Source organism: Anabrus simplex, chromosome 3 (genome assembly GCF_040414725.1).
Source record: "Anabrus simplex isolate iqAnaSimp1 chromosome 3, ASM4041472v1, whole genome shotgun sequence".
Taxonomy (NCBI): domain Eukaryota; kingdom Metazoa; phylum Arthropoda; class Insecta; order Orthoptera; family Tettigoniidae; genus Anabrus; species Anabrus simplex.
This window is the reverse complement of record NC_090267.1, coordinates 372,537,575-372,564,095: the sequence shown is the minus strand read 5'-3', so window position 1 is coordinate 372,564,095 and position 26,521 is coordinate 372,537,575. Positions and strand designations below refer to the sequence as shown.

Below are 26,521 nucleotides of genomic sequence, written 5' to 3'. Positions count from 1 at the left end.
CGCCAACAGGTGACCCGATTCACACATGGTGCGGCAAATGCTGAGGCAGATGGTATTCAGCGCCTCCCACATCGTTGGCAGCATGTGGTGTCAGTAACAGGGGACTGCTTTGAGGGTCTTTAAGGCCCAGGTTTGTCATGTCAACTTTATGTGTACTGTGTTGTCATTGTTTTGTACCAGGAAGGCCATATTGCCCTGTATACTACCGTAATAAATTAGTGTGTTACGATATTTCAGTGCTATTCATTGTCCACACATGTATTTAACACCTTGTCCTTTCGTCTGTATATGTCACATTTTCCAACCAGACTGGTATCTTCAAGTAAAAAAAAAAAGTTGCCATGACTTTTGCCCCAACCCTCGTATTTTGACACAAATGTAAACCTGTTTCGCGAGAATCTAACATAATTGAATCATCTCGAAGATATTAACAATCTAAAATCTATTCAAAAACAACTAAGATGTCTACTTTGGAATTTATATGACACTCATTTACCTTAATTTAACGAAAACTTATCTTTTTCCTTCGGCTCCGGGATTGGATTATGTCTGCATCGTCATCTGCAGCTCTGGCTAGGCGTTCATAGTCCGTCGCTGGTCATCGAGATGTTCTCGGATATGTGGTTCTTCTTTGCCATCATCTCAGCTTGGCCTCATCCAGACGATCTCCCCATGGCGACCAGGTCTTGCGTGATAGGGATGTAAAGATACATGTATGAAGTTAATTGTGACGTTATGTTGAATTAAAAGCCTTCTAATATTACAATTTCAATGATAATTCTTTTAGGTCGTATTTTATCGTAATAATGTTGCAGATCTCCAATATGTCTGGCGTTGTTTCAGCTTTATATATATCGTACAGTACTGTTTTTAAGGTTCAGTTAGTTATTGCTGCATTATAAAGAATTCCCTTTTCTTCTGATTAAATCAAGGCCTAGTTTTTGCCGTGATGAACTCCAATATATGTATTGTTGTTCTAATATTATTCTTATCTTGCAGGTTATATTACTGCTATTATATTTATACGCTTTCCAGTTTTAACGTTGTAAATCCCTGTTTTTTCTAATGATTTTCTACTAAACTATGAACTTATAAATGCGTGTCTAGCCTCCTCATATTAATACATCTGTTCTCTACGATGGTTCGTTCATTTGTCATTTTGCAATAGTACTGTCTTTAACAATTCTGAGTCTTGTTTTGTCTCAGCCACTGCCATGTTGATTTTTACTATTTCGACCTTGTGCTATATCGTATCTCCTTGATATATATTTTGTTATCAGCAGTTGCGACCATCTTAACTCCACTGAATTCTATTCTCAGAGCAGTGAAATGGCACAATATCATTGTCTGTTATCCATCTCGCTACTTTTTTGACGCCTTTTTCAGTCGCTCATAATTGTGTAACTTATTTCTTATTCCATACTATTTAAGATAATGCAGTAAATGTATCAAAAGCTGTTGGGGGTTGAGGCTACAGGAAAAAAAAAAATCACCCATACAAATATTAATGTATGTGATGGAATAGTTTTCATGTGAAATAGCATTGGACATTATTAGATATATCAGTGCATATGTAGACACATTAAGTCAACCATCCAGATGGAATGATTAGGAGATAATGAAGGACTGAAAATAGAAGTATCTACTCAACTGCCAACCAGGTATTGCATAATGTAGAACCAGTTTTGGTGTTCAAAATTATTTCTATCTTTCTGTTCCACTGCACCACTGCATTAGTATGATCTTAAACATGCTATGCTTTATATTGGTTTGAACATCTTAGAACACAAAGCATTAAGATGTGGAGATAGAGCATTCTCAGCTTGTGCTAACTCGTCTATTTGTTAGAGATGAATATTTCTTCCATGTCCCTCAAATGTTCTACCAGGGTGCATCTTGCCACAACTATAGAGAATTTGTCATTGATATTTTGATAGCTGATCGTTTGAGTGAAACAAAAGTTCTTATTGTTAATTTGCCTTTGACGATGACACATCTATATCAATCTCAAAGCTGTCTGTGCTAATTTTCCCGTGGTCAAACTGTTGAGAAGATATTGCTGACTTTATCTCTAAAGCTCTAAAAGCTCAGTCATTTGCAAATGTAAAAGGATTCAAATTTCAAAGTACTGTACTTTGGAAATTGCAAAACCATATTGTTTGTTAATTTCATAATCAGTAGGTTTTCTAAAGCACAATTTGAAAGTGTTGATGGAAATCCTTTTGCAACATCTTGTTTTTTTCTTCTTCTCCTCCTCCTTCTTGTCCTTTCTCCAGTTACAAGGGACAAGCACTACGTGTAGATTTAGCCCAGCTTTATAGCTAGGTGCCTTTTCTGATGCTGACGCTATGTGGAAGGATGATTTCACTATAGCATGTTTCTGTTGTGGTTGGTAGTGTTTTGTGTGCAAATGAAGATGCCCAAAATACCCAAGCCACTTCACTGGCCTTTCAGCCAAAGAGCCGACAGCAACATCTTATTACGTTTTAATAATAATGTTATTTGCTTTACGTCCCACTAACTACTTTTACGGTTTTCAGAGACGCCGAGGTGCCAGAATTTAGTCCCGCAGGAGTTCTTTTACGTGCCAGTAAATCTACCGACACGAGGCTGACGTATTTGAGTACCTTCAAATACCACCGGACTGAGCCAGGATCGAACCTGCCAAGTTGGGGTCAGAAGGCCAGCGCCTCAACCGTCTGAGCCACTCAGCCCGGCTTATTACGTTTTATTGAATTTCTTTCTATTACTAACCTTCAGTAAGTCCGTCCCCGCGGTAAGGGGGCAATGCGTCTGCCTGTCACCCGGCGGCCCTGGGTTCGATTCCCGGCTGCGTCAGGTTTATTTAAATTGTACACGATTAATATCCCTGGCCTGGGGACTGGGTGTTTGTGTCGTCCTTAATGTTACTTTCGTCACATTGAACACTTTACACTTTCGCAATTTCCAAATATACGCAGGTTCATAACATATGATGTAAAGTAGGGGCAAAAGATCTTCTTAGGTCGATGCTCCGAATAAATATTTAAATTAAAACATTAAACCTTCAGTAAACGTGAACTGGTTCAGTGAAATTCCTGGAATCCTTGAGAGCTTGTAGAATATCCTCATGGCCAATGAAATTTAAGTTATAGACATAGCTAAGAAGATGGATGTTTGAGATAATGCCTTTAAGACCTGGACACGGCATACTTTGAGAGGCATGGGAGTCGTTCTGTGTATATTCGGATGTCCCGCAAAGTAATTCAAGGGTGAGCAATAGAAAGGGGTTTTCATGCACTGAATGGACCAGTGCTCTGAAGATATTGTACAGCATTATAGCAACAATACCAGGCCAATGAACCGACAGCGTGGGACACAAATCCAACTACGAGCTTTTTAACTGCAACAACTTTAATATACGCTATTGGAGCTGGAATTACCAAGGCTGCTGGCACCAGACTTGCCCTCCAATGGATACTCGTTAAAGGATTTAAATTGTACTCATTCCGATTACGGGGCCTCGGATGAGTCCCATATCGTTATTTTTCGTCACAACCTCCCCGTGCCGGGAGTGGGTAATTTGCGCGCCTGCTGCCTTTCTTGGATGTGGTAGCCGTTTCTCAGGCTCCCTCTCCGGAATCGAACCCTGATTCCCCGTTACCCATTACAACCATGGTAGGCGCAGAACCTACCATCGACAGTTGATAAGGCAGACATTTGAAAGATGCGTCGCTGGTACGAGGACCGTGCGATCAGCCCAAAGTTATTCAGAGTCACCAAGGCAAACGGACCGGATGAGCCGACCGATTGATTTTGATCTAATAAAAGCGTCCCTTCCACTTCTGGTCGTGACTCTGTTTGCATGTATTAGCTCTAGAATTACCACAGTTATCCAAGTAAAGTGGTACGATCTAAGGAACCATAACTGAATTAATGAGCCATTCGCGGTTTCACCTTAATTTGGCTTGCACTGAGACATGCATGGCTTAATCTTTGAGACAAGCATATGACTACTGGCAGGATCAACCAGGGAGCTGGCTGGCTCGAGAGCCGAAACCGAGCGTCGTAGCCCGCCGCCGCCGAGTGCGGCCTGCGGGACACAGACTTGCTTTGCTCCGTTGGCCGGCCGAGTGGCTGCCAACTAAAATTTCATAGGCCGCCGAGCACGGGCTCTCACCCGGCCGGGCGTGCCTTCACTAGGGATCGAGTCCCTTCACCATCCATCATCACATCTCCACTGCGTCCGCTGCCGAGGCCGGCAGGACCGTACGAGAGGCGTACGACACTACACGCCCGAGTAAGGGCGAGTGGTTACCAACATTACTGAGCGCCGCATATGAGCATGAACACTGGGTGTGCAGAGGCTCGCAGCATTGCAGTCGTGGGCCACAACTCGCTGCCATTTTCCAGATTGCAGAGAGATTGAAATTCTTAGACACATGCTGGGCTTCTGCTCCAAAGGTGAATTGCTGGTGAATGCAAGACATCGCAAAGTGAGAAGTACTTCAGCATCATTCCTGAGATCATTAGGGTAGGAAACCGATCAAGAAGTACACTCGTATAGAAGAGCTGATATTTTCGCAGTAAACCGGTGCACTGAGAAAGCTGTTTTATTAAATTCAACTATTTGCTTTGAAAGGGATCAATATCAGGCATCTAAAGTCAACCAGGAGAAGTAGTTCATCTATGAACTCTGTCTACCATACCTCTCTGATCACTTTGTGTGTTATAGGACTACTGTTTGGAGGTAAGGGTGCTGTGTCACTGAAGCCTCGGATTGTTTTTGACTTGTTTAAATGGCATCACCTTCATCATTATTAAGGATTCACTAAATATTCTCCATTACCATTTGTATTTCACAGGATAACAGTGGCGTTTATTGAGGGCTACCAAGGCTGTCTGTGAAGCCCAAACCTCAAATGAGAACAACGGAAATGTAAATCACATTATAATGTAAGCAGCTAACACATTGTTCCATTTACAAAACTTGGAAGCAATGAGAAAAAAAAGTCGCACAGATTTCTGAGAGCAAGGCATCTGAGACTGACATTGCAGCCCAGGCTCTGCGACCCTCTTCCTTTTCGCACGGCCCCCTGCTGAATGTCCGATAGGTGAGGGGACCAGGGTCATAGGTGCGCTACGCTTTGCTCCGTCAGATCACCATTTCTAATAACCATGCATTCCTCGTTGTATATACATCCTCACTTCATACTTCTGACTTAATTATGTAGAGATAACAGAGTGCTGGTATTTCACTCCTGAGTACTTCTACATGCTTACGGGAAGACACAGCAAGGCTGCTGTTACAGGAGTATTTTATAGGTATAGGTAAATCTGCTAAAATGACATGCACCAAGCTCGATAGCTGCAGTTGCTTAATTGCGGCCAGTATCCAGTATTCGGGAGATAGTGGATTTGAATCCCACTGACGACAGCCCTGAAGATGGTTTTCCGTGGTTTCCCATTTTCACACCGGGCAAATGCTGGGGCTGTACTTTAATTAAGGCCACAGCTGTTTCCTTCCCACTCCTAGCCATTTCCTGTCCCATCGTTGCCGTAAGACCTATCTGTGTCGGTGCAACGTAAAACAAGTTTAAAAAAAAATAACATGCAGTCTTTCAGGTTTAGTGTTCTCTTTTGTTGGTTGAAATCAAACCTGAGATCATGGGTCAGACACCACCACTGATATTCCGAGGAACTTAATAAACCAGTGAATGATGGGTACAATCGCTGGTTATGCTGTCAAATTAAAATAAATTAAAAAAATGAATAATAATGATGGTGCATGGCACCAAGGTTTAGTGGTGGCCTAATGAGGATGAAATGAATGGCGAAGCTGTCATAAACATCCAGTCCCCAAGTTAGGGGAATTAACAGTACGAGGTATTGATTCTTGGAATTGAACTGGGCCCATCGGACCAAAGGCAAGCATTCTATCCATTTTGCCACAAAGCCCGACTTCAATTTGCTAAGGACTTTAATTTGCTAAACCTTAGGCTACTGTCTCCACTGATCCAGGTGTTGAGTATTGACAGTAGCAGAGGCCAGGGCAGTAGCTTGAGAAGCAGCCTTGACAATACAGCAGGCTTCTATGTTGGCTGCAGTTCAAAACGCATAAGGCTTGACGTTCACTAAGCCAACCATCGAAAAGTGGTAACGTAAGTCCAGTGGTAGCCCACGTCTTGATCCCAGCATACGCCACTGCGGGATAGGTAGTCAATTCTCTTCTAACCTATGCATAAACAACTCACTTTTATGCAACGTTATATGAAATCAAAGGTGAAGTTCTGAGTGTATGTTCAAGTCTTCAGCCCTAAGTTCTGAGTGATTGGGCACATCGTCATAAACATCAATTTAAAAAAAAATTGAGAGTTATAATGTCCTTTACCAAGAATAATTTCTAATCAATTCAAATACTGACTTGCTTCTAATTTCATTAATTTGGCTGCTTTTGAGTTTTTATGAAAATAACTTATAACATTACAGGTAACGCCTGTTTTTCATAACTATATGTGCAACATTTTCACTTATTTAATTGCTACTTGGTACATTCATTTGAAAATTTAAGTAGGTAGTTGTTGTTGGTTACAATGAATATGTCATAATTCTTGGCTGTCTTTTACAGCTGAAGAATTTTGTAGATTTTATATGCATATTACTACATGAAGGTATTTTTAACAGGAAAAACTAAGTTCAAGCAAGGATTTATATAACTGCTAGGTCAGTTCAGTCATTTTTTATGTCCCTCCATTTTAATTCTCGAGAAGTCATATTAAAAATTAAATTAATTAAAAATTTCTGTTCAACATCCATAGTTCAGACAACAGCGCGCCAGCCGCTCACCACTGAGTTCCGTGGTTCAATTCCTGGTCACTCCATGTGAGAATTGTGTTGGTCAAAGTGGAGGCAGGACAGATTTTTCTCTGGGCACTCCGGTTTTTCCTGTCATCTTTCATTCCAGCAACACTCTCTGATATAATTTCATTTCAGCTGCCAGTTATTAATCATTGCCCCAGAGGAGAGTGACAGGCTTTGGCAGCTGGCACAATTCCTATCCTCGCTGCCAGATGGGGGCTTAATTCATTCCATTCCTGATCCCGTCTAATGACTGGAAACAGGCTGTGGATTTTCATTTCATTCATTAAAATTTGTGCCTCTGCTAATGAGACATGGTGTTTACAGTGCATTATATCATCTGGTATGGGCTAGAACAAATTTGTTACTTTCATTGACCAACCTCAGTCTTTTCATTGGCTTTGACAATATGAAAGTGACTGAGGTATGAGTGATGCTAGTAATGCCATTCCTTACGCAGCCAGACTCTGTGATGAATGGTGTAAAAATATCGCTCACGGGGCCGGTTGCTTGTGCATTTTAGTGAGCTTGACAGACTTATATGTAATAGCATCTTCTTGCTCAGTAAGGAAAGGGAAACTACCTCTTTCCCCATTTCCCTAGTATGCTTCTTTAGTAACACCTAGGCCATCTGGGACAGTCGTTGACAGAGCTGTTGAGGATCCAACTAGCCTTTAACTTGAGTACTCAACACACATTAAAATTTTGTGTTGGTTGTTATCTGTTGAATTTTGTTTAATACAGGTTGCAACATATAATCTCCAGTTTGAAAAATATGTGTTAAAATTAAGGCATTTTAATTCTATCGTAGTATAGAAATAGTAACGTTCTTGGTGCTGTTGTGTTACAGACTTCCTTGCTCGTTTGTTACACATGCTCTCTTGGGGTCATACCTCGTTCAGTCTGAGATAGGAGATTATGATCCTGATGAACATGGACGTAACTACTTGAAAGATTTTCGATTTGCCCCCAACCAAACACCTGAGTTGGAAGAGAAGGTTATGGATCTTCATCGCACACATAAGTAAGTAATAAGTTATTTTTAATTAGTGTTGGGAAATTGCCGTAAATGAGATATTTCCTTGAACCTCTGAACTAATATGGCTCATACTGAAAGGATCACTTTACAAAAAAATATTATCATAAAGTAACTCTCCTCTAATGCATCATTTTAGTATTTGATGATGTTTTTGAAATTATTATGTTGTTTGGAATAGTTTCTACACCCACCAGCATAAAAAGGTTTAATACATTATCTCATGTATAGCTTAACTTTCCAGGTGGTCAGATGGCATGATTTTTCCATTTTATAGTGCTTTTGTCAGTTTAATATTGTGAACTTACATGAATTCCAAGTTCAGATGCTAAGAATTTAGAGCCTAATTTATTTTTCAGATTTTACACTTACAGTAGTTCATCCCAGATTTTAATGTTAATTGTGTGTTTGTACATTAGTTTTCATGTCAATTGTGTGTTTTTACATTTGTTTAGGTATTAGATGTATTACATGAAGGGTGAAGATGGCCAGCCAAGGCCGAAACTAGTCCCTAGTTTAGTAATGTAATTCAATAATATTGCATAATATAGTATTGAAAAAGGTGGACCATATGACATTAATTTAATCATTATTATTGTTACAATGATACAGATATAAAGACTCTGTGAAAATAACAGTGTAATGTGATGAGGTATGCTAAGCATGTAAATAGTGCCAAGAAATTAGTGGTGGTACAAGATATCTCACTGTGTTTCATATTACATTACTGTATAACAAACAGTAATATATGTTGTGGGAAACCCACATAGAGACGAGCCAGAAACAGATGATGTGGCCAGATAGTCAGCAGTACCAGTAAGCAACAGCATGTTGCATCAGCCTTAAGTTAACCAGAAACCTGATAATAATGGAGGTGAGGTCTTGATTGGTACATTCAAAATGGCTTTTACAACAGTCCCATTTTAAAAATCCTTCTTAAAGTTAAAACGTATGCTTCTCCTCCAATATTTGTTAAAAAAACTTCTGTTGCCAGCACGTGTTAATGGAGGAAGGTTGAATCCTATGGCTGTATGGAATTGTGTGGAACGTTTTCATTTGTAATAATCTAGTGCAAACATGTATCAGGAAAGAGAAAAGAATCAAACTAATACAGTGACAACCAAATGATGAAGTATAAATTAGTGAATTAGTGAAGAAAAAAAAAATGAAGAGGGGATTTAAAAATGGGACTGTTGTAAAAATTTGAAGAAACACCCTTTTTTGATTTTAATTCGGACTATGAAATTTTAAGATTCAAGTTGAAAGTACTTGATACATACTGTGTATACAGTGTTTTTAATGTGTTGGACCTTGTTTTAAATGATAATTATGTTTTTCCACGCCATCATGTAGACAATATCTTATTTATGACTATTTTAATTTAATTTTAATTTAGACTGTTTGAAACAGCTTAAGGTGGCTCTGTGGTATGTTTCGAGCTGTCACTGGTGAGTTGGCGTGGAATGACGTAAGTAGAAGAATAAGCTTGAGTGGAGCTTTTAAAAGTAGGAAAGATCATAATATGAAGATAAAGTTGGAATTCAAGAGGACAGATTGGGGCAAATATTAATTTATAGGAAGAGGAGTAAGGGATTGGAATAAATTATCTAGGGAAATGTTCGATAAATTTCCAAGTTCGTTGAAAATATTTAAGAAAAAAACTGGGTAAACAGTTATAAATAAATGAAAATATGAGGTAAACAGTTGATAGGGAATATGCCATCTGGGCGACCGCCATAAATGCAGATTGATTGATTGATTGATTGATTGATTGATTGATCATTTTATGGTAATACAGGAGCAGGACATCTCCTTTCTTCATTTTTCCAGTCTTGAATTCCGTGGGCTTATTTTTTCTGTCCACCACAGCATTCGTCTTTTTTTCTTTCAGTCTGTAAAGGTAAAGGTGGAATTATAAAATCTAAATTTTCACAAGTTGATACTTTGACAATACGGGCTCTATTTTCTATTTGAACGTTTATACCTGAATTCTCTGTAAATGGTGGAATGGGTGGACAATAACTATAGTGATACGTATCCGGCACTTCACTTTTCTCTATAGGCCTATCGGATTCGGGAATTGCAATTTCCTCGTCAGTCTCACTTTCACTATCTGAGTCTATTTCAGGAATAAGTTCATCACCAGAATAATCATTGTGAACAATATCTATTTAATCTTCCGTAAGAAACTTTGTATTATAAGCCATTATACTACACTCGGTAAGGATGACACGCACTGCATTGGAATCTCAAGTACCGACTTGGCGCGCGAGGAAGTTATGAGATTTTCCAGCTAAAACTGCTGAGAATAACATGAGCCCACTCAACGCAAGGGTTATCTCAACAAGGTCAACCAACTTCCTGCTACAACCAGTAACGCTGACTAAGGTGTAAGAACGCATAGATGACGAATATAAACAGCATTGCTTCGTGCGGAACATTAAACGTCTTATGCCGTCCACGGCCCGCAGCATAGGAGCAAGCTTGAACGTCTTACGCCGTCCACGGTCCGCAATGAGTTAATAGTGCATCAGTGGTTATACAAGATATCTCACTGTGTATCATATTACAATATAAGAAACATTAAGATGTCAGTATGCAGTTGCCCTGAAATTGAGAAAACTGAAGAGTTAGTGCAAGGATGGTCAAGGGAATGCCTGTGTATGTAAGTGGTATTGGTGGTGAGGGACAGGTTTGAGAGATTGTCTATTGTGGCAGGAGTAGCATGTTGTGCAGTTGTTTTAAGCGTATTTGATGAATATTTACAGTCATTTTCAAGTTCACTTGCGTTCGAGTTTTCCACTTCACACAGTTTGTAGTCACGAATTGTAGTTGAACTACACAGCCCTCTGGCCCATCGAACTGCTGCTCTCCAGTATGGCCTCTTACAGTGTATTGTTGTTCCCAGAGCAGTTCACTTCACAACTCGCTACACTCCGCTTAATCAGAACTGTTTTACTCCTCACTGTCACACTCCTGAACGACTCCTGACCGTCTCATAACTATCTTGTGCTCACTCACATTTGACTCGAGATTTGCTGTTTTCACTGTTTATATAGGCAGTTGCACAGTTTTCTTTCCAGATCATTCTGAATGCTTTCTCCTTTGTTAGCCAGCTTCCAGCTTCTTTTAAGGGGCTTGACCGACAATGTACCAAGGCTATTATTTAGCTCGCTGTTGCCCTGCCTACATCATCGCCGTTCTGCTGGTGTTGTAGCTTTACACTGGTACCCCCACACACTCGGCCATCATTGTCACACTGTTCTTGTGAAGAATAGATCTTCAACCACATCATCGAGTAGCACAACTCCTGCTTAGGGCAGCATCAATTCTGTGGACTGCAGAGGAATGAATGTCTTTTTCACAGTTGAGAGCCGTTTCTGTATTAGGTCCCCATGAAGAGGTTTGGAGGAGACTGGAGAGCAATATACACCTGCTACTTCCTCTTTTAAGGTATAGGACATTAGTCTTCAGGCGTGCTCTGAGATTGTCGGTGACCTCATAATGAACAGTAGGGGCTCAGTGCACACTTCTACATTGAGGGCAGGTAGACCTTGCTGTGCCATTTGTATTTTGTTCATTCAAGAAAACTTCATGTTTATGCATGATATGTCAAGTTACATGCTGTACAACTGATATCCTTGAAGCAGTCGGAATACAGACCTTTGGTTGGCAGCCCTAGAGTCTTGACTTATATCCAATGGAGTGTGGAATATGCTAGTACAATGTATTCATCATCTTGATATGCAACAGTATACTCCAGTGCTTTCATGCTGTCATTGAAGAAGAAGCAAGCATCCTCCATTTTTAGTACTTGTGTGAAAGTGTTGTGCTGGAGTTTCAAACACAAAACTGTGTAAATTAAATCTATTAAGAAAATAAGAAAATAGGAATTGTTAAAATAAAATAAAAATTTGAAACTGTTCAAATGATCACAGTTACTATTTTCATTGAAGAGATGCCATTTCATCTTTTATCTAAACCTGTCCCAACATCTGCTGCCCTTGCACAAAAAAACAAATTGAAGATGAGTTTTTATTTATTTATCATATTCCTATTTCTTATTGTACATATGATTTGTTTCAGGGGTCAAACACCTGCAGAAGCTGAGTTACACTATCTAGAGAATGCAAAAAAATTGGCCATGTATGGTGTGGACCTTCATCCTGCCAAGGATTCAGAGGGAGTGGACATCATGCTTGGTGTTTGTGCTTCGGGACTACTAGTCTATCGGGATAGGTTAGTATTTTAATTATTTCTACCAAGCGGCAACTGTTGCTTTCTGTTGTGCTGATTTTCTCTTTGGCAATAGCCCAGTCAAAGGAATTAGTTTTAAAGTGTGGAATAATTTAGTTACTATTCATCTTTCCTTAACACATTCATTTTGTTTTCATGAATGTAGACTGAAGTTTTTGGGTGGCCTCATGTAAAGCTTCATGATTCCTTTGACCACTCCTAACTATATCTAATACCATGTGTCTTTTTCAACATTACATATCTTCAGATGTTCTCAGTTGTTCCTTCTACCTTCATACCTGAGCAGGACACTCTCTGTATATACTGTGGGGTGTGTGCCTGAAAAGCATTGTTTAACATCAGACCCTGGGTAATGCTTTCCAAGCCAGGTGTTGCTGTGTGGTGGCTACAGAGTCTGCTTGTAATCAGAGTCACTGGCATTCTGGGAGGATATATTCAAACATGGCTTACATATATCAAAAGTCTGTCCAAGGTGGTCTGCCTCCCAAGTCTGTAACTTTAAGTTTCCTACAGGGTGCACCCCATGGGAATGAGCATAGTGTAAAAGACTGGGATCCAGTTTCCCCTGGGTTCCTGGTTGCTATCAGAACTGATGGGTATGATATTAAGCTGAGGCACTGAGAAGGTGTCTGAGGAAGTGAGAAAGATACTCAATGGAAGCTTATTGCTGAAGACACACCACAGCTCAGGCTGATTGGTTGCTCAAGTACGACCACTTTGGCAAAATTCCCTTCAGAGTGGAAGAGCACAAATCTCTGAATGTGATTTGCGGAGTTATCATATCTTGAACACCGACCATGACCTAAGGGATGGCACATGTCAGACGCATTACACGCAGAGTCAACTGTAAAGACATTGCCACAGGTGCTTTCATTTCTCATTTAATCTGTCATTGTTACCAGAGGAAGTCAAAGTAACAACTTATCGTTGCGATGTGAGACCGTACATCCCGCCTCCAGTCGAAGCAATAGCTGCCAAAGGTTTAGATGGAAAGATCGAAAACAAGTCTATTTTTGAAACTTGTTGGAAAGAAGACTCATGACAAAGGGTAGTGCATACCTACGAACACGTGTACTAACAGCCTTGGTCATCATTCTCCTGGAGATAGCAACTGTCCTGTCTATCTCATTGAAAAAGAGATTAACACCCTGGATGGTATTTCATTTCGGGAAGTGTGCTGTAAGTTTAATTTCATGAACGCACCTTGAAAATAATTAGACTTTACTGTTATACCTCTGAGCCTGCCAAGTTCGCAATTTCTGAAAAATACACTATCAGTGAGCAACACCAAAAAGAGTAAAGGCCTGAAGGTTAGGTCTGTCACACCTTTGGCCACAAAAATGGCCTGCATTGGTGAAGGACACTAAGCCAGCACAGCAGGGTGTGGGAGGAACCAAATCTCACTTCCCAAAGAGATCTACAAAAGCTGTTCCTAAGCTGACAAATGCAGCTTCATTGACCAGGGCTGGAAATCTAATTTAGAAAAGGCCAGGAAGAAGGAAGCCCTTCCAAAGCGCTCCTTCATCCCGATTTTTGAGGGAGAAACCATGGCTTCCATCTGGAGGGTATGTGTTGGTGCTGCTCCAAAGCCAGTGGACTCCCTTTGTAGGACTCCTCATCACTGGAAAACATCTCGGAGACCTTCCTGGACCCTATACCTCTCCCGAACCTCGTCCGGTGACCAAATGGTGGATATTGAGGGTTCACCATCATCCTCGAATTTTACAGTAGAACTTTAATGATTAAGACAGGTATCTTGCTGAGCTGCGCCAGCTAATCGATCAGTTCTCGACGAGTATAGTCTGTATTCAAGAAACTAATCTCAGACCAAATAATCTCGATTGTCGTGACAAATTTTTATATTCAGAAGGATGGGACAAAAGAAATATTGACAGAACCCCAGATGCTATAGCACAGTTTTAAAAATGAGGTAAAGAAAATCTAGCCCAAGCTGCTTTGTTAACTTTCCCTAGCGTGAAGCATTAACTTTGTGGATGCATCCGACTTCGCCACAGGAGCAGCCCTTCAAGAAAAACAGGATGGAACATCGAAATTTATTGGTTTCTTTTCAAAAAAGTTTTTCCTTGCCCTAAGGTATTACTCTAGTTACAACTGGGAATTTTTCTAGCGATGAAGTATTTCAAATATCTACTCTTAGGAAGAACACATTACTGTCTATACAGACTATGCCCCATTAACTTTTGTTTTTCAATAGAAGAATAAGAAAGCTTAGCCATTGCAACTCCACTATCCCCAGTACATTTCTCAATTCACTACTGTTCAGTGTTGTGTGTCTGGAAGGGAAAATGTGGTGGCTGATCACCTATCTTGCCTGGATGTCGATGGACTACACTGAGATGGCTGTCTTACAAGAAAGAGGTGAAAAACTTCTAGACTTGTAGCTGGAAAGTGCCACATGAGCCCATGTTGCAGCTAAATGGAGTAATGTACTGCCAGCTTGGTCTTCGTTGTTCCTTCCAGGATGAAAGCAGTTCTACAGTGGCAGAGATGATGTTTGATACTGCACTGAAGTTACCTGGAGACATTTTTTGATGAAATTCATACCATGATGGATGCTGACCTTCCAATTTTCATCACTAAACTGAAAAAATGGATGATTCACCTGAAACCTGCTGATTATTCACACAAGGCCAAAGAAAAGTTCCTTTCATTCACAGGGATCTCAGAAGTACACATCATGTGTTCGTCAGAGTGGACTTGCACACCCAAGAAGGTCCCTGTGAAGTGGTTCAGACTATAGAAAAACCGATCAGCATTTCTATTGATAGACTCGAACCAGCCTGTTTTCTTCAGATGGTAGTGCACTTAAGGACCCAAAATCATTGGATCATCTGCCAGTTAAGCATGATACGAAGGGTTCCCAAGTGCTTCACATACCCACAAAATCAGGACGTGTAGTGAGATTTCTGTCAAAATAGGCAGACATGATTGACACCCACACTGAGGAGGGAGTGATTTGGAGACATAAGTAAATAATAATACTGACTGAAATAAATTATTAAATTGATGCTTTCACGGCCCATACTTGTAGACATGATATGAGCTTTTGGGCTTACACTGTGTCAAGAAAACAAGGTGAAACTCTTTACATTTCACAGAGAACTTTGCTTTGCATCTTCAGAAGAAAATCTCGACTGTTCATGAGGAAGTTTTCTACAATAATAAGGGTTTGAGTTTAAGAATGCTTTACCATTGAAGAGCTGTAGTGGTATGTTCGTTCGTCACCAGGTGGCCCACTGTATGCTGGCACAGCGCTCCCAAGTGGGAGCTGATGACATTAAGCTCCAATTAAGATGTTCTATCATACCGAGAGTGCATGAGAAGTGTCAGAGGGGACATCAGATGAATCAGGGACGAACGTTGTAGGAGAAATAAGTAAAAACAAATAAAGTAAAATAAGATGCAATGAAAGTCACCAGCATAGAATAGAACAGAACTTAAGAGTGGAAAGAATGTGGAGAAAACCAGATTATGATAATGATGTGAGACGGTGGGGGGATTAACCGGTGTACACACGTCATGAAACTGTATGACATTAACACATGACACACAACTTGGAATGAATCAACTGGTGATGATGAACGTACGAATTTGGAAAACACTGAAACGAAATTACAATATAGAAAGGACAGGGAAGAGAACTACCTACGCAAATCCTTAATGGCTGGCAACCACGTATTACTTAATTAATAAAAAGTGTCCCTGTTGAAATTGTCAGGATTTTTACGTCTTTCCACAGCTTGCCCTAAAACAATAAATTATTGTTTAGATAGTATGTTGTTCAGTTGTAATAAGTTGTGTATCAGTTGTTATGAAAATCTCTTAGAGAGAAAACTACAGCTAAGTATAGATAGAAATAAAGTTATTTTTATATATATGGAGGTGCTGCTTATAACAATATCATGTATCAAATTTTGTGTTTCTCAGTTAATATATAATATTATTCTGCTTTTTCCTCTTTCAGATTGCGTATTAATCGATTTGCTTGGCCGAAGATATTGAAAATATCATATAAGAGGCACAATTTTTTCATTAAGATCCGCCCAGGTGAATTTGAACAGTTTGAATCTACAATTGGGTTCAAGTTGGCCAATCACAGAGCAGCTAAGAAACTGTGGAAAGTATCAGTAGAACATCATACATTCTTCAGGTAATACTGTATTTTCCTGAAAAGTTATGAAATGCATGGAAGGACAGAGGTGAATGAGTGGGTCTGTGATGGTAGAATTTGCTTGTACCTTGCATGAAATGGAAAAGTCTTTTTTTTTTTCCCCGTTGTTTTTGTTTTGTTTTTTAAACTTGTGTACTTGAATTACCATTTAATATTTGTAAGTTCCAAAATTATCCTCTGAAATTACACCATTTTATGGATATGATTTTACATGTCTTGCAGTATGCTGGGTGGCTCAGACTGTTGTGGCACTGGCCTTCTGACCAGAACTTGATGGGCTGAGTCCAGTAGTATTCGAAGGTGCTCAGATATGTCGGTCTCGTGTTAGTAGATTTATTGGCACATAAAAGAACTCCCGCGGGACAAAATTCCAGCACGGCATCCCGAAAAACGGTCAAAGTAGTTAATTGATTGATTCTGGCAAGATTAAGGCCAGCTGGCCTTCTCTTACATCTAACCAGTTTAATATATGTACATTTCTACATTAAAATTACATGTTAACTGAAAATATTAAAAGAATATTTATATATAAATAAAGTACATATGAATATTTTGTCTTACCTACTAAAAAAATGACAATGTTTATGCATAACAAAACCTTAATTATTTAATCATATAAAATAAGTAATTGTTGAGTGCCAGTAAGGAATTAATATCCAAATTATTTATACCTAAACAAAACGTTACAAAAAATAACAAAGCTACCAGTATTTGAGTTATGATTATGAATTTAACAGTTATACAAATATGTATATAAGTGTAAAATAGAAATTATAATAATTAATTGGCAATATGAAATTGGCAGAACACCACCAGTATGGATTCAGAAGAGGCAGGTCCACATTTGACCCAATATTTACATTCGTCAAATGATGGAAAGATATTGGGAATATGGAAAGGACATAGTAGTAACGTTTCTAGATATTGAAGAGGCATATGACAGTGTCCCAAGGAATTTGGTATGGGAAACATTGACAGAGGCACAGATTTGGAAAGAAACAATGCAGATGGTAATAGCATTGTATCAAAATTGCAAAAGCTGTGTTAGAACCAAAGTGGGTCAAACTGAATGGTTCAGAGTTGAGACAGGCTTAAGGCAGGGAAGTATATTGTCTCCCTTACTCTTCATTATCATCATGGATAGAATTCTACATAATATCAAGGAGATCATCATGGGCGAGCAAGTGAAGTCTATGCTGATGGCATTGTAGTTTGGGAAGATAATGGAGAGGAAGTACAGACACAAGTTGATTTATGGAATGAGGAGATAAGAAATTTTGGAATGAAGATTAGAACTGTGAAAAGCAAGGCTTTAATCATGACGAGAGGTAACAGAAAATCCAGGGGAGTGATAAAAATAAGAAATAAACCTCTTGAAGTAGCAATGAAGCTGATGAGAGTCTGATGTCCTTACATACCTAAGCAGGGTATTTATACTCCTTATGCAAGAAAGCTTTCCGGAAGCCTCCTTTTAACTTTGCCCATTTTCCCCTACCTTGTAGTACAACTGAAATCTGTCGTGAGCAAGGCTAACGTTAACGCATCCTGTCGCAAGCCGGGCCGACGTCAGTAGTGCCCCCAGTAGCGAGCCCGGCCCCCGTCGCCAACGATGCCGATTTATATACAGCACTGATCTATAGAAAATAGTTCCTCTTTTCAGGAGGTTTGCATCTCTTATCACTTTCTCCAAGGCAACATTAAAAAGGAGAAATGGCAGCATGTCTCCGTGCCGTATCTCATTTTGAATATGTAATGTCTCGGACATCATTCCTCATGATCTTCTACTGCTTCTTGTCTCACTCATTGTTATTCTGACCAGCCTTATGAATTTTCCAGAAATTCCCAGTTCAATTAGTTGCTTTCTGTCTGCTATCATATGCTGCTTTTTAATTTCTGAAGAGGTGTTGTGTGCCAATCGCAAATTCCATTGTCGTCTCAATAATTTGCTGTAGGGTAAAGATCTGTTTTCTAGTTGACTTTCCTAGGAGAAATCCACAGATATGACCCCATCTCTCCCTGAACAATTGAGAGAAGACAGTCAAACAGTATGTTGGAGAATACTTTCTATCCCAAGGTAAGCAGTGTAATTCTTCTGTAGTTATCACACTCCAGCTGATCTCCTTTCTTATATATAGGACATACAGGTGTAATTTCTTCTTTCCATCGCTGGGACATTTTCTCCTCATCCCATGTTGAAGTACTTATTTTTAGGAAAATCCATTCCACTTCACTGCCACCTTGTTTGAGCAATTCTGCTGGAATATACTCTGTGCCTGTTGCCTTGTTCTTCAATCTCTTCATGACATTTCTCACTTCTTGAGTTGGTATTTTCATCAAAGTCATTTTCTCCTTGTACATCTATTGAGTCTCTTGTATCATTCTGAAATTGAAGAGTTTATTATAATGTCAGTGCCATCTTTCACATATCTCTCTTCCCTCACTTACGACTTTCCCTGTTTCGTCCTTTTATCAGGTTAGTTTTACCACAGAAGGGTTTCCGTGCAGCTTTTACCTCTCTGTAGTATAGAGTTTCCTTGCCTCATTGTGATTCCTCAGGAGCTCCGTTTTTTCAGTATTTTCCTTCATCCACTTTCCTTCTTTCTTTCTTTTATGGATCTTCTTTTAATCCCCCATTTTTCTTTATAGACTTCCATCGTTCTTTTTGTACAGTTTGATTGTAACATTATTCTGTATGCCTTGTTCTTTTCTTCTGTAGCTATCTCACACTCGGTATTAAACCATGGAGATGTTTTGCTTCAATTCTCAGTGTTTCATTTGCTGAAGTCTCCATTGCATTTTTGATCATTTCCCACTGATATTCGATGTTGGTGCACTCTTCAGAATTTTCAAGGATCTGTGTTATCCATTCTCTCCTGGTATTTCTTTTTAATTTTAGATGATTTTAGAGCTGTGTATGTTGGGTTGGGTTTCTCTAGATGCATTGGAGATCCTAGCCCTCACTCGCGCCCATAACAAGAAGTGATCTGAATCTCTATACAGGCCTCTGAGGTTCCTCACGTCCAAGAGATCTTGTGCCTTGCCTCTAATCAACACACAATCAATTTGATTTACTATGTTTCCATTTGGCAATGTCCATGTTCCTTTATGTATGTCTTTGTGTGGGAATAATGAGGACCCCACAACCATATTTTTAGATGCTGCAAATAATATGTCATTCCATTATCATAGCTTATTAACCATTGAAATTGATCTGTGTTATCCATTCTCTTCAGGTATTTATTTTTAATTTCAGATGATTCTAGAGCTGTTTTATTGTATTTAAGTATGTCGGGTCGGGTTTCTTTAGCTCTCACTCGTGCTCATAACAAGAAGTGCCATAAAAATGAGCGAAACTGGCAAGGCAGCCGGTCTTGATGATATGTGTTTGGAGCAGATTCAACACTTTGGAAATGCTACCAAACAATGGATCCTACAGCTTTTCAATAATTGTCTGGAACAATGTCAAATCCCTAAAATCTGGAGGAAGACCAAGGTGGTTGCAATCCTGAAACCTGGTAAGCAGCCTACGGATCCAAAGAATTTTAGACCATTATCACTCCTGTGCCATCTATATAAAATTTTTGAAAGAATGCTTTTGAACCATATAACATCAGTTGTTGAACCTCTTCTAATCCCAGAGCAGGCTGGATTTAGAGCAGGAAGGAACTGTTGTACACAGATTCTTAATCTGACACAGCACATAGAAGATGGATTAGAGCTTGGTGATATTACTGGAGCAGCTTTTGTTGATCTCTCTTCAGCATATGACACTGTACAACACCAGTTAGTTCTAAGGAAGTTTTACCATCTGACTGTGGATTTCAGGCTCACGATTATTGCCACGCTGTTGGTGAACCAACGTTTTTTTGTTGAATTCCAAGGACAGCAGAATAGATGGAGAATACAGAAGAATGGACTCCCAGAAGGCATTGTCCTAGCACCAATGCTATTTAACATACACGGTATACCAACGACCAACCCCTTCTACCTCGCACAAGGAGCTTCCTATACGCAGATGACCTGGCCCTGGCAACTCAAGAGTAAAAACTTCGAGCCAGTGGAATAAAACCTTACTGCTGCTTTGAAGATGCTCTCAGATTATTATGAGGAAACTCACCTCAAGCCAAACCCGTCGAAAACTAATGTGTGCGCCTTTCATTTAAAGAACAAAGAAGCCCTGTGGAAGCTGCATGTGAATTGGAAAGGAGTGGAGCTGGAACACAGCAATACTACAATTTACCTTGGTGTTACTCTGGATCGTTTGCTGATGTTCACCACACACTGCACCAAATTCAATGCAAAAGTTTCATCACGAAACTGCCTACTGCGTAAGGTGCCAGGCAGTAAGGACAACTGCCCTAGCACTCTGCTACTCTGCTGTTGAATATGCTTGTCCCATGTGGTACAAATCAGCTCGCGCACAGAAAGTCAACATTGCCTTGAATGAAACTTGCAGGCTAATCACAGGCTGTTTAAAACCAACACCCACACAGAAGTTGTATTCACTTGCAGATATAGTCCCACCCGATATTAGACGTGAGGTGGCCACTAATCTAATGGAAACAAGAGAGGTCCACCTATTCAGTACCATATAATGTTATAAGAAAACTTATAACATTTTATTATACTCGGTACCGGTTTCGATGCTAGTGTGCACCATCATCAGCCAAAATAAGAAAAATATACATAGACAAAATTACAATAAACAATGCATAAAGTACATACAAATTTTACAAAACTGGCAAGACCTAATTAAAAACGGGATCCATAAACATTAACCTATGATCTAAACTTAAAAAATAGCACCAACTGTCTTAAAACTATGAATATACGTCCTCTTGATAAAAGTCCTCTGAATCTAAAAAACATTAAACCATGTGCGGACAAAAACCAATGTTTCACTGTCATAAAAGTCCAAGAGCATAATTTTAATTTTGTAAGAACATATGTGTAAAAGGTTTTCGTGCTAAACATTCACTGAGTATTAGAGTAACCGGTGCAAGAATTAAGAAACCATTTTTCTATTGGTTAAAAATGGCTGTCATTAAAATAACACAACCAGTCAAAAGATGTAACTTCCTATTTTGCGTGATAAAACATATGTCTTCTCTAACATAGGCTCTTTTTTTTTTTAAGTATTAGATAACAAGATCTTTTTAATGAAAAATTTTGGCGGACGCCTTGTTTCCAGGGTACTGTTCTCGGTTCAAACTAGAACCTCTGGGAGTGTATAAATTGTGTTATTAGACGTTAGAGAAGACACTGAGAGCCGCAAGACACCGTGACCAATGTCTATCTCCCACTATGTGGACATGGGGTTGGACTTTTGGAAGACTACATGGACATTGTCAGTAGAATTAAAAGGCAGATGGGAGGAATAATTTTATGTTTTGTTAAATGTAAGAGCATGCAGCAATGAAACCAAGAAGATATTCAACCAACAGGAGCTGTTGAAACAGACATTGTTATGACAAAGATGGAACTGGCAGTTAATATGAGCTGTATGGGCGTGCTCGTTACTCCATTAAAGCATTTTGTTTGCTACACAAAAATGGCAGGAAATGGGGCTGCAGCCTCATTGGCATATCACTATGCTGTCTCTGTGCCTTCAGTAAACTGTAGAAGTGATCAGGAATCTTAACTGATGGCACCCCCAACTGTAACACCTGGTGTCTGGGATGTATGGTATTAAATAACACTAGAATGTTTATACTGTTCTCCCACCTATTAAACATTCTAGTGTTATTTAATACAAATACTTTCAATACGGACCCAAAAATGAATTTTATCACATGTAATAATGTACGGCATTGACGAATCAGTGCTAGATTGTTGTGTTGTCCTCTGTGATCCCAAACCCTGATGCAGCCATCATCTGCACTAAGATTGAAGCAGGACACATCACAGAAAACAGTGCATTGTCTGCCATTCTTGTGTCAAATTGTAATGTTTTTTGTATTATTGATAAATGATAACTTTCTGCACTGTGTGCAGGGATCTAAGGCAAACATCACAATGGATGCTGTGTTGTCCAGACTCGTTCAAATGGTGATGGATGGTTCTCATTGAGTATTTCAAATGCATTGTTGGTACTACTGGTGTCTGTAGTGTATTTAGTGTTGTATGTGGTCTTTGTGATGTACAACATGTATATGTATCCATATCTGCTTACAAAGTGTCACAGTGGTGTTTGCGTGGGCATTATGACTGGCTATACAACAACAACAACAACAACAACATGGTCTGGCTTTATGCATTTGGATGATATGACCAGATTCACATGGGTCTAAAGTGGTGATATACAACTTGAGTGTGTCATGTATATTCATATGGTTTGCAATACACACAGTTCTGGCTTAACAGCCTGTTTTATGGTCTTCTTACAGTCTAGGTACTAACAACTACTGCTCCCTTTATCATGTGATACAGTAACATTTGTGCACCTTCTTTTTACTCATTACATATCCATCAGTGTATATGTGTATCTTATTATCTAATGATTTTTAATTACTATGTGTATTGTTGACAGGTTGATGACCCCGGAGCCTACTCAGAAATCAAGCCTCTTCCCTCGATTTGGGTCTAAGTTCCGATACTCAGGACGGACTCATTACGAAACGAAGAAAGCCCTCATAGAGAGACCAGCACCTCGATTCGAACGAAGTCTTAGTGGACGCGGTCTTACTTCACGTAGTATGGATGGTGGGTTTCCTTTGTCTTCATGTTCTACACTGACTATTGATATTAATACAATCAGTTGAATCTTTTCAAAATAATTCAATCAGCCAATCATCAATTACGAAGCGTGTTTTTTAAGTAAGGTCCGTTTTGTTGTAGATACTAGTAGTTCGCGCGCATATCGCAACGAGCACATGCATCGTATACCGGCATGCCTCGGGAACAACTGTGCTCAGTTTCAGCTCTGTAGCTACCCTGTACGGTTCTGTTCTGTGCTTTCAAAATGTTTAGGACTATCAACTCACCCGCTGCGTGTGAGGTTCGGTCAGTGATACGGTTTTCGTCAGCATGAAACCTGTCTGCTGCAGAAATTCATTGACAGATTTGCGAAGTGTACAGTGATACCGTTATGAGTGAAAGCAAAGTGCGTAAGTGGGTACGGCAATTTTTATTTATTTATTTATTTATTTATTCGTATCAGAAGCAATACATCATATAAATTGTTAGTTAAAAGAGAAATAATTAAATAGGCTAACTGGTAAAAAAAAAAAAAAACATACTAGAGGTAAATTCAAAATAACAATTATACCATATCGGACCAGAATTTGGCAAGATCTCGACCATTTGGTGTGGCCTCCACTAAATCTTGCATGGTGCAAACGAGAGGACAGGAGTTGCAACTAAGGAGGTGCGCCATGGTTTGTTCTTCTCCGCAGGCACAGAGGGTTGACTCTTCAGATAGACCCCACTTCTTCATATTGTTCTTAGATCGACCGACCCCAGATCGTAGCCTGTTCAGACTCTTCCATGTAGAGCATGACTCTTCATAACCGGCTGGAAGAGTTTCAGAAGGATCCATCCATCCAATGAGATGAAGGTTTCTGGATCTCCAGGAAGTTAGTCTTGATGATTGAAGTGACTCCGAAAGGCACTCAGTAGAATGAAGAAAACTTCTCGATTTCAATCGTTGTTGAGCAGGTTGATAATCATGTAATGGATGTGTTTGCAAAATGTCTACTTTAGATTTTTCATGTTTGGCAGCTACTTCACGTCTAATATCTGGGGGAGCAATGCCAGCCAAGCAATATACCTTATTACAAGGTGCATCTTAGGCAGCCAGTTATAAGCCGGCAATTTCATTTAAAGCAACATCCACCTGTTTGGCATGACATGATCTATACCAAACAGGGCATGCATATTCTGCTGCAGAGTAGCTCAGTGCTAAAGCAGTAGTTCTCATTGTTTGATCTTGCATTCCCCAGCTGGTACCGCATAACTTGCGAAGAATGGAATTTCGCGTAGATACTTTGTGTTTCGTGTTAAGACAATGTTGTTCATATGTGAGTGCACGATCCAGAGTCACCGCTAGATGTTTAGGTGTTGAGCAATGATCCAAGAGAGCACCTTCCCAGAAAATCTTCCGTTTTCTTCTTGCCTGCATATTCTTTGTGAAAAGCGCAAACTTGCATCTTTGAGGTGTTAGGCTTTAGATGGTTTTCTCTGTAGTATGGACTCAGTTCATCTAAGGCTTCCATTAGTCTCCGTTCAACACTCTCAAACTGATCACCCTGGGTGACAATAGCTCGATCATCTGCATAAATGAAGCTTTTTGTTCCTTTTGGCAAGGGTTGATCATTCGTGTAAATATTAAATAATATTGGAGACAAAACACTACCTTGGGGTAGGCCATTCCTGAGGTTCTTCCAACAACTATGTCGCCCTTGGAAATCTACAAAGAATCTTCGATTTTCAAGAAGACATCGAAGAAATTCAGTCAGCTTCTTGTCTTTTGTCATCTTATAAAGTTTACTCAACAGAATTTGGTGACTAACTGTGTCATAGGCCGCAGTTAGGTCGATGAAGACTGCTCCAGTTATTTTCTGATTTTCAAAACCATCTTCAATATATTGGGTCAAATGGAGGATTTGTGATGTGCAGTTCCTCCCTCTTCTAAAACCAGCTTGTTCTGGGATCAAAAGTGATTCAACTATTTTCGTAAGCCTCACCAGAATCATTCGTTCTAAGATCTTGAATAAATGGCAGAGCAAGGAAATTGGTCTGTAATTTTTAGGATCATGTGGATCTTTTCCTGGTTTGAGGAATGCTATAACTCTAGATTTCCTCCAAATTTTGGGTATTCTGCATGTTCGAATGCAATTGTTAAATAGATTGAGTACCCATTCTCTAGTAACAGGTCCAAAATTCTTGATTTGTTGAATACAGATTTCATCTACACCAGGAGCCTTTCCGTTTTTGCTGATATTTATAGCCTCATTCAATTCAAAGATGGAGACTTACAACAATAAAAATCTTCCACCTTTTCGATACTTTTATTTGCTTTTTAGCAAATTAATTACATACAGTACATGTTTCGTTCTTTTTAAGAACATCTTCAGCTGTTACATAGCTTAGGTGAAGTACTAAGTTTGTAAGTACATTATAATCAGGTACCTTGTTCTTAAAAATTTAAATATAAATTGAATTAAAATGAAATTAAAAAACAATGTAGTGGTTAAATGGGTTAGTGAAATGTGATGGAATGGATACACTTATAGTTAGCCTACTATAAAAACTATTTCTATTCATTTGAATAGTTGTTTTTAAAAAGTTTCCAGCACTGTTACACTGTTTTCAAGATACACAGAAAACCCACTTTTACTCCTATTACAATAAAGAACTATTCATTGCATCTGGAATTACAAAAAAAGGTAGGCTTGCTACAGTTACATATATAGAGCATTTAATATACCCCTCTCACACATGGAACGAGAAAAAGAACTACTTTATCCGTAAACAAGCCCATTGCAACGGCTTTGGACTAAATATGGTAAACAAAATAATCAGAAAATTCAAACAGAAGTTTCACACAATCTAACTCCAAAATAAAGAAGAAAAATAAATACGCCAAGTTTACGTTCAACAATCCTAATTTATATACAGTAACAAATTTGTTCAGAAAACATAACTATAAGATCGTGTATTCAACCAGTAATAATACAAAGCAAAAATTCTTTAATTACAATAGTGTTAATTCCCTAGGAAAAAACAAACATTCAGAATCAGGAGTTTACAAATTGAAATGTCATCAGTGTGAAAAATCTTATGTTGGGCAAACAGGGCGCAGTTTTACGGTAAGATACTTAGACCATGTCAATGCTGAAAGGCACAAAAAATTTCCGCGATGGGCCAACATTTGAGTACAACCGGATATCGGTTCACAACTATAGAGCAGAATTTGACAATATTACTTAAAATAAACAAAGGAGCTCTTTTAAATACATCAGAAAATGTATATATTTATTTAGAACAAAAAAGTAATCAGGACAAGAACCTGAATGATATAATTGACAACAGGAACCCTTTATTCGAAGGGATATTATCAAATCTTGAAACATTAGGCAAAATAAACAACACAGACAAAAAAAAAAAAAGGAAGAATAAGAACGAGCTTCCGCCATCTCATACATCCACTTCCCCTACCCTTTCTAAAGCGATGAAGTTCTTGACTCATTATGATGAAG

General features: G+C 39.1%; 1 protein-coding gene across 3 annotated transcripts in view; it reads left to right on the top strand.

The window, feature by feature from the left end:
* LOC136866395 (uncharacterized) overlaps positions 1-26,521 on the top strand; it is a 434,395-nt gene that overhangs the window by 256,272 nt on the left and 151,602 nt on the right. For all 3 annotated transcript variants that reach the window (XM_067143316.2, XM_067143315.2, XM_067143314.2), the window contains exons 6-9: positions 7,688-7,861; positions 11,960-12,112; positions 16,116-16,301; positions 22,852-23,024. In XM_067143316.2, the coding sequence (XP_066999417.2) occupies positions 7,688-7,861; positions 11,960-12,112; positions 16,116-16,301; positions 22,852-23,024 (686 nt within the window). The remainder of the gene's footprint in view (positions 1-7,687; positions 7,862-11,959; positions 12,113-16,115; positions 16,302-22,851; positions 23,025-26,521) is intronic.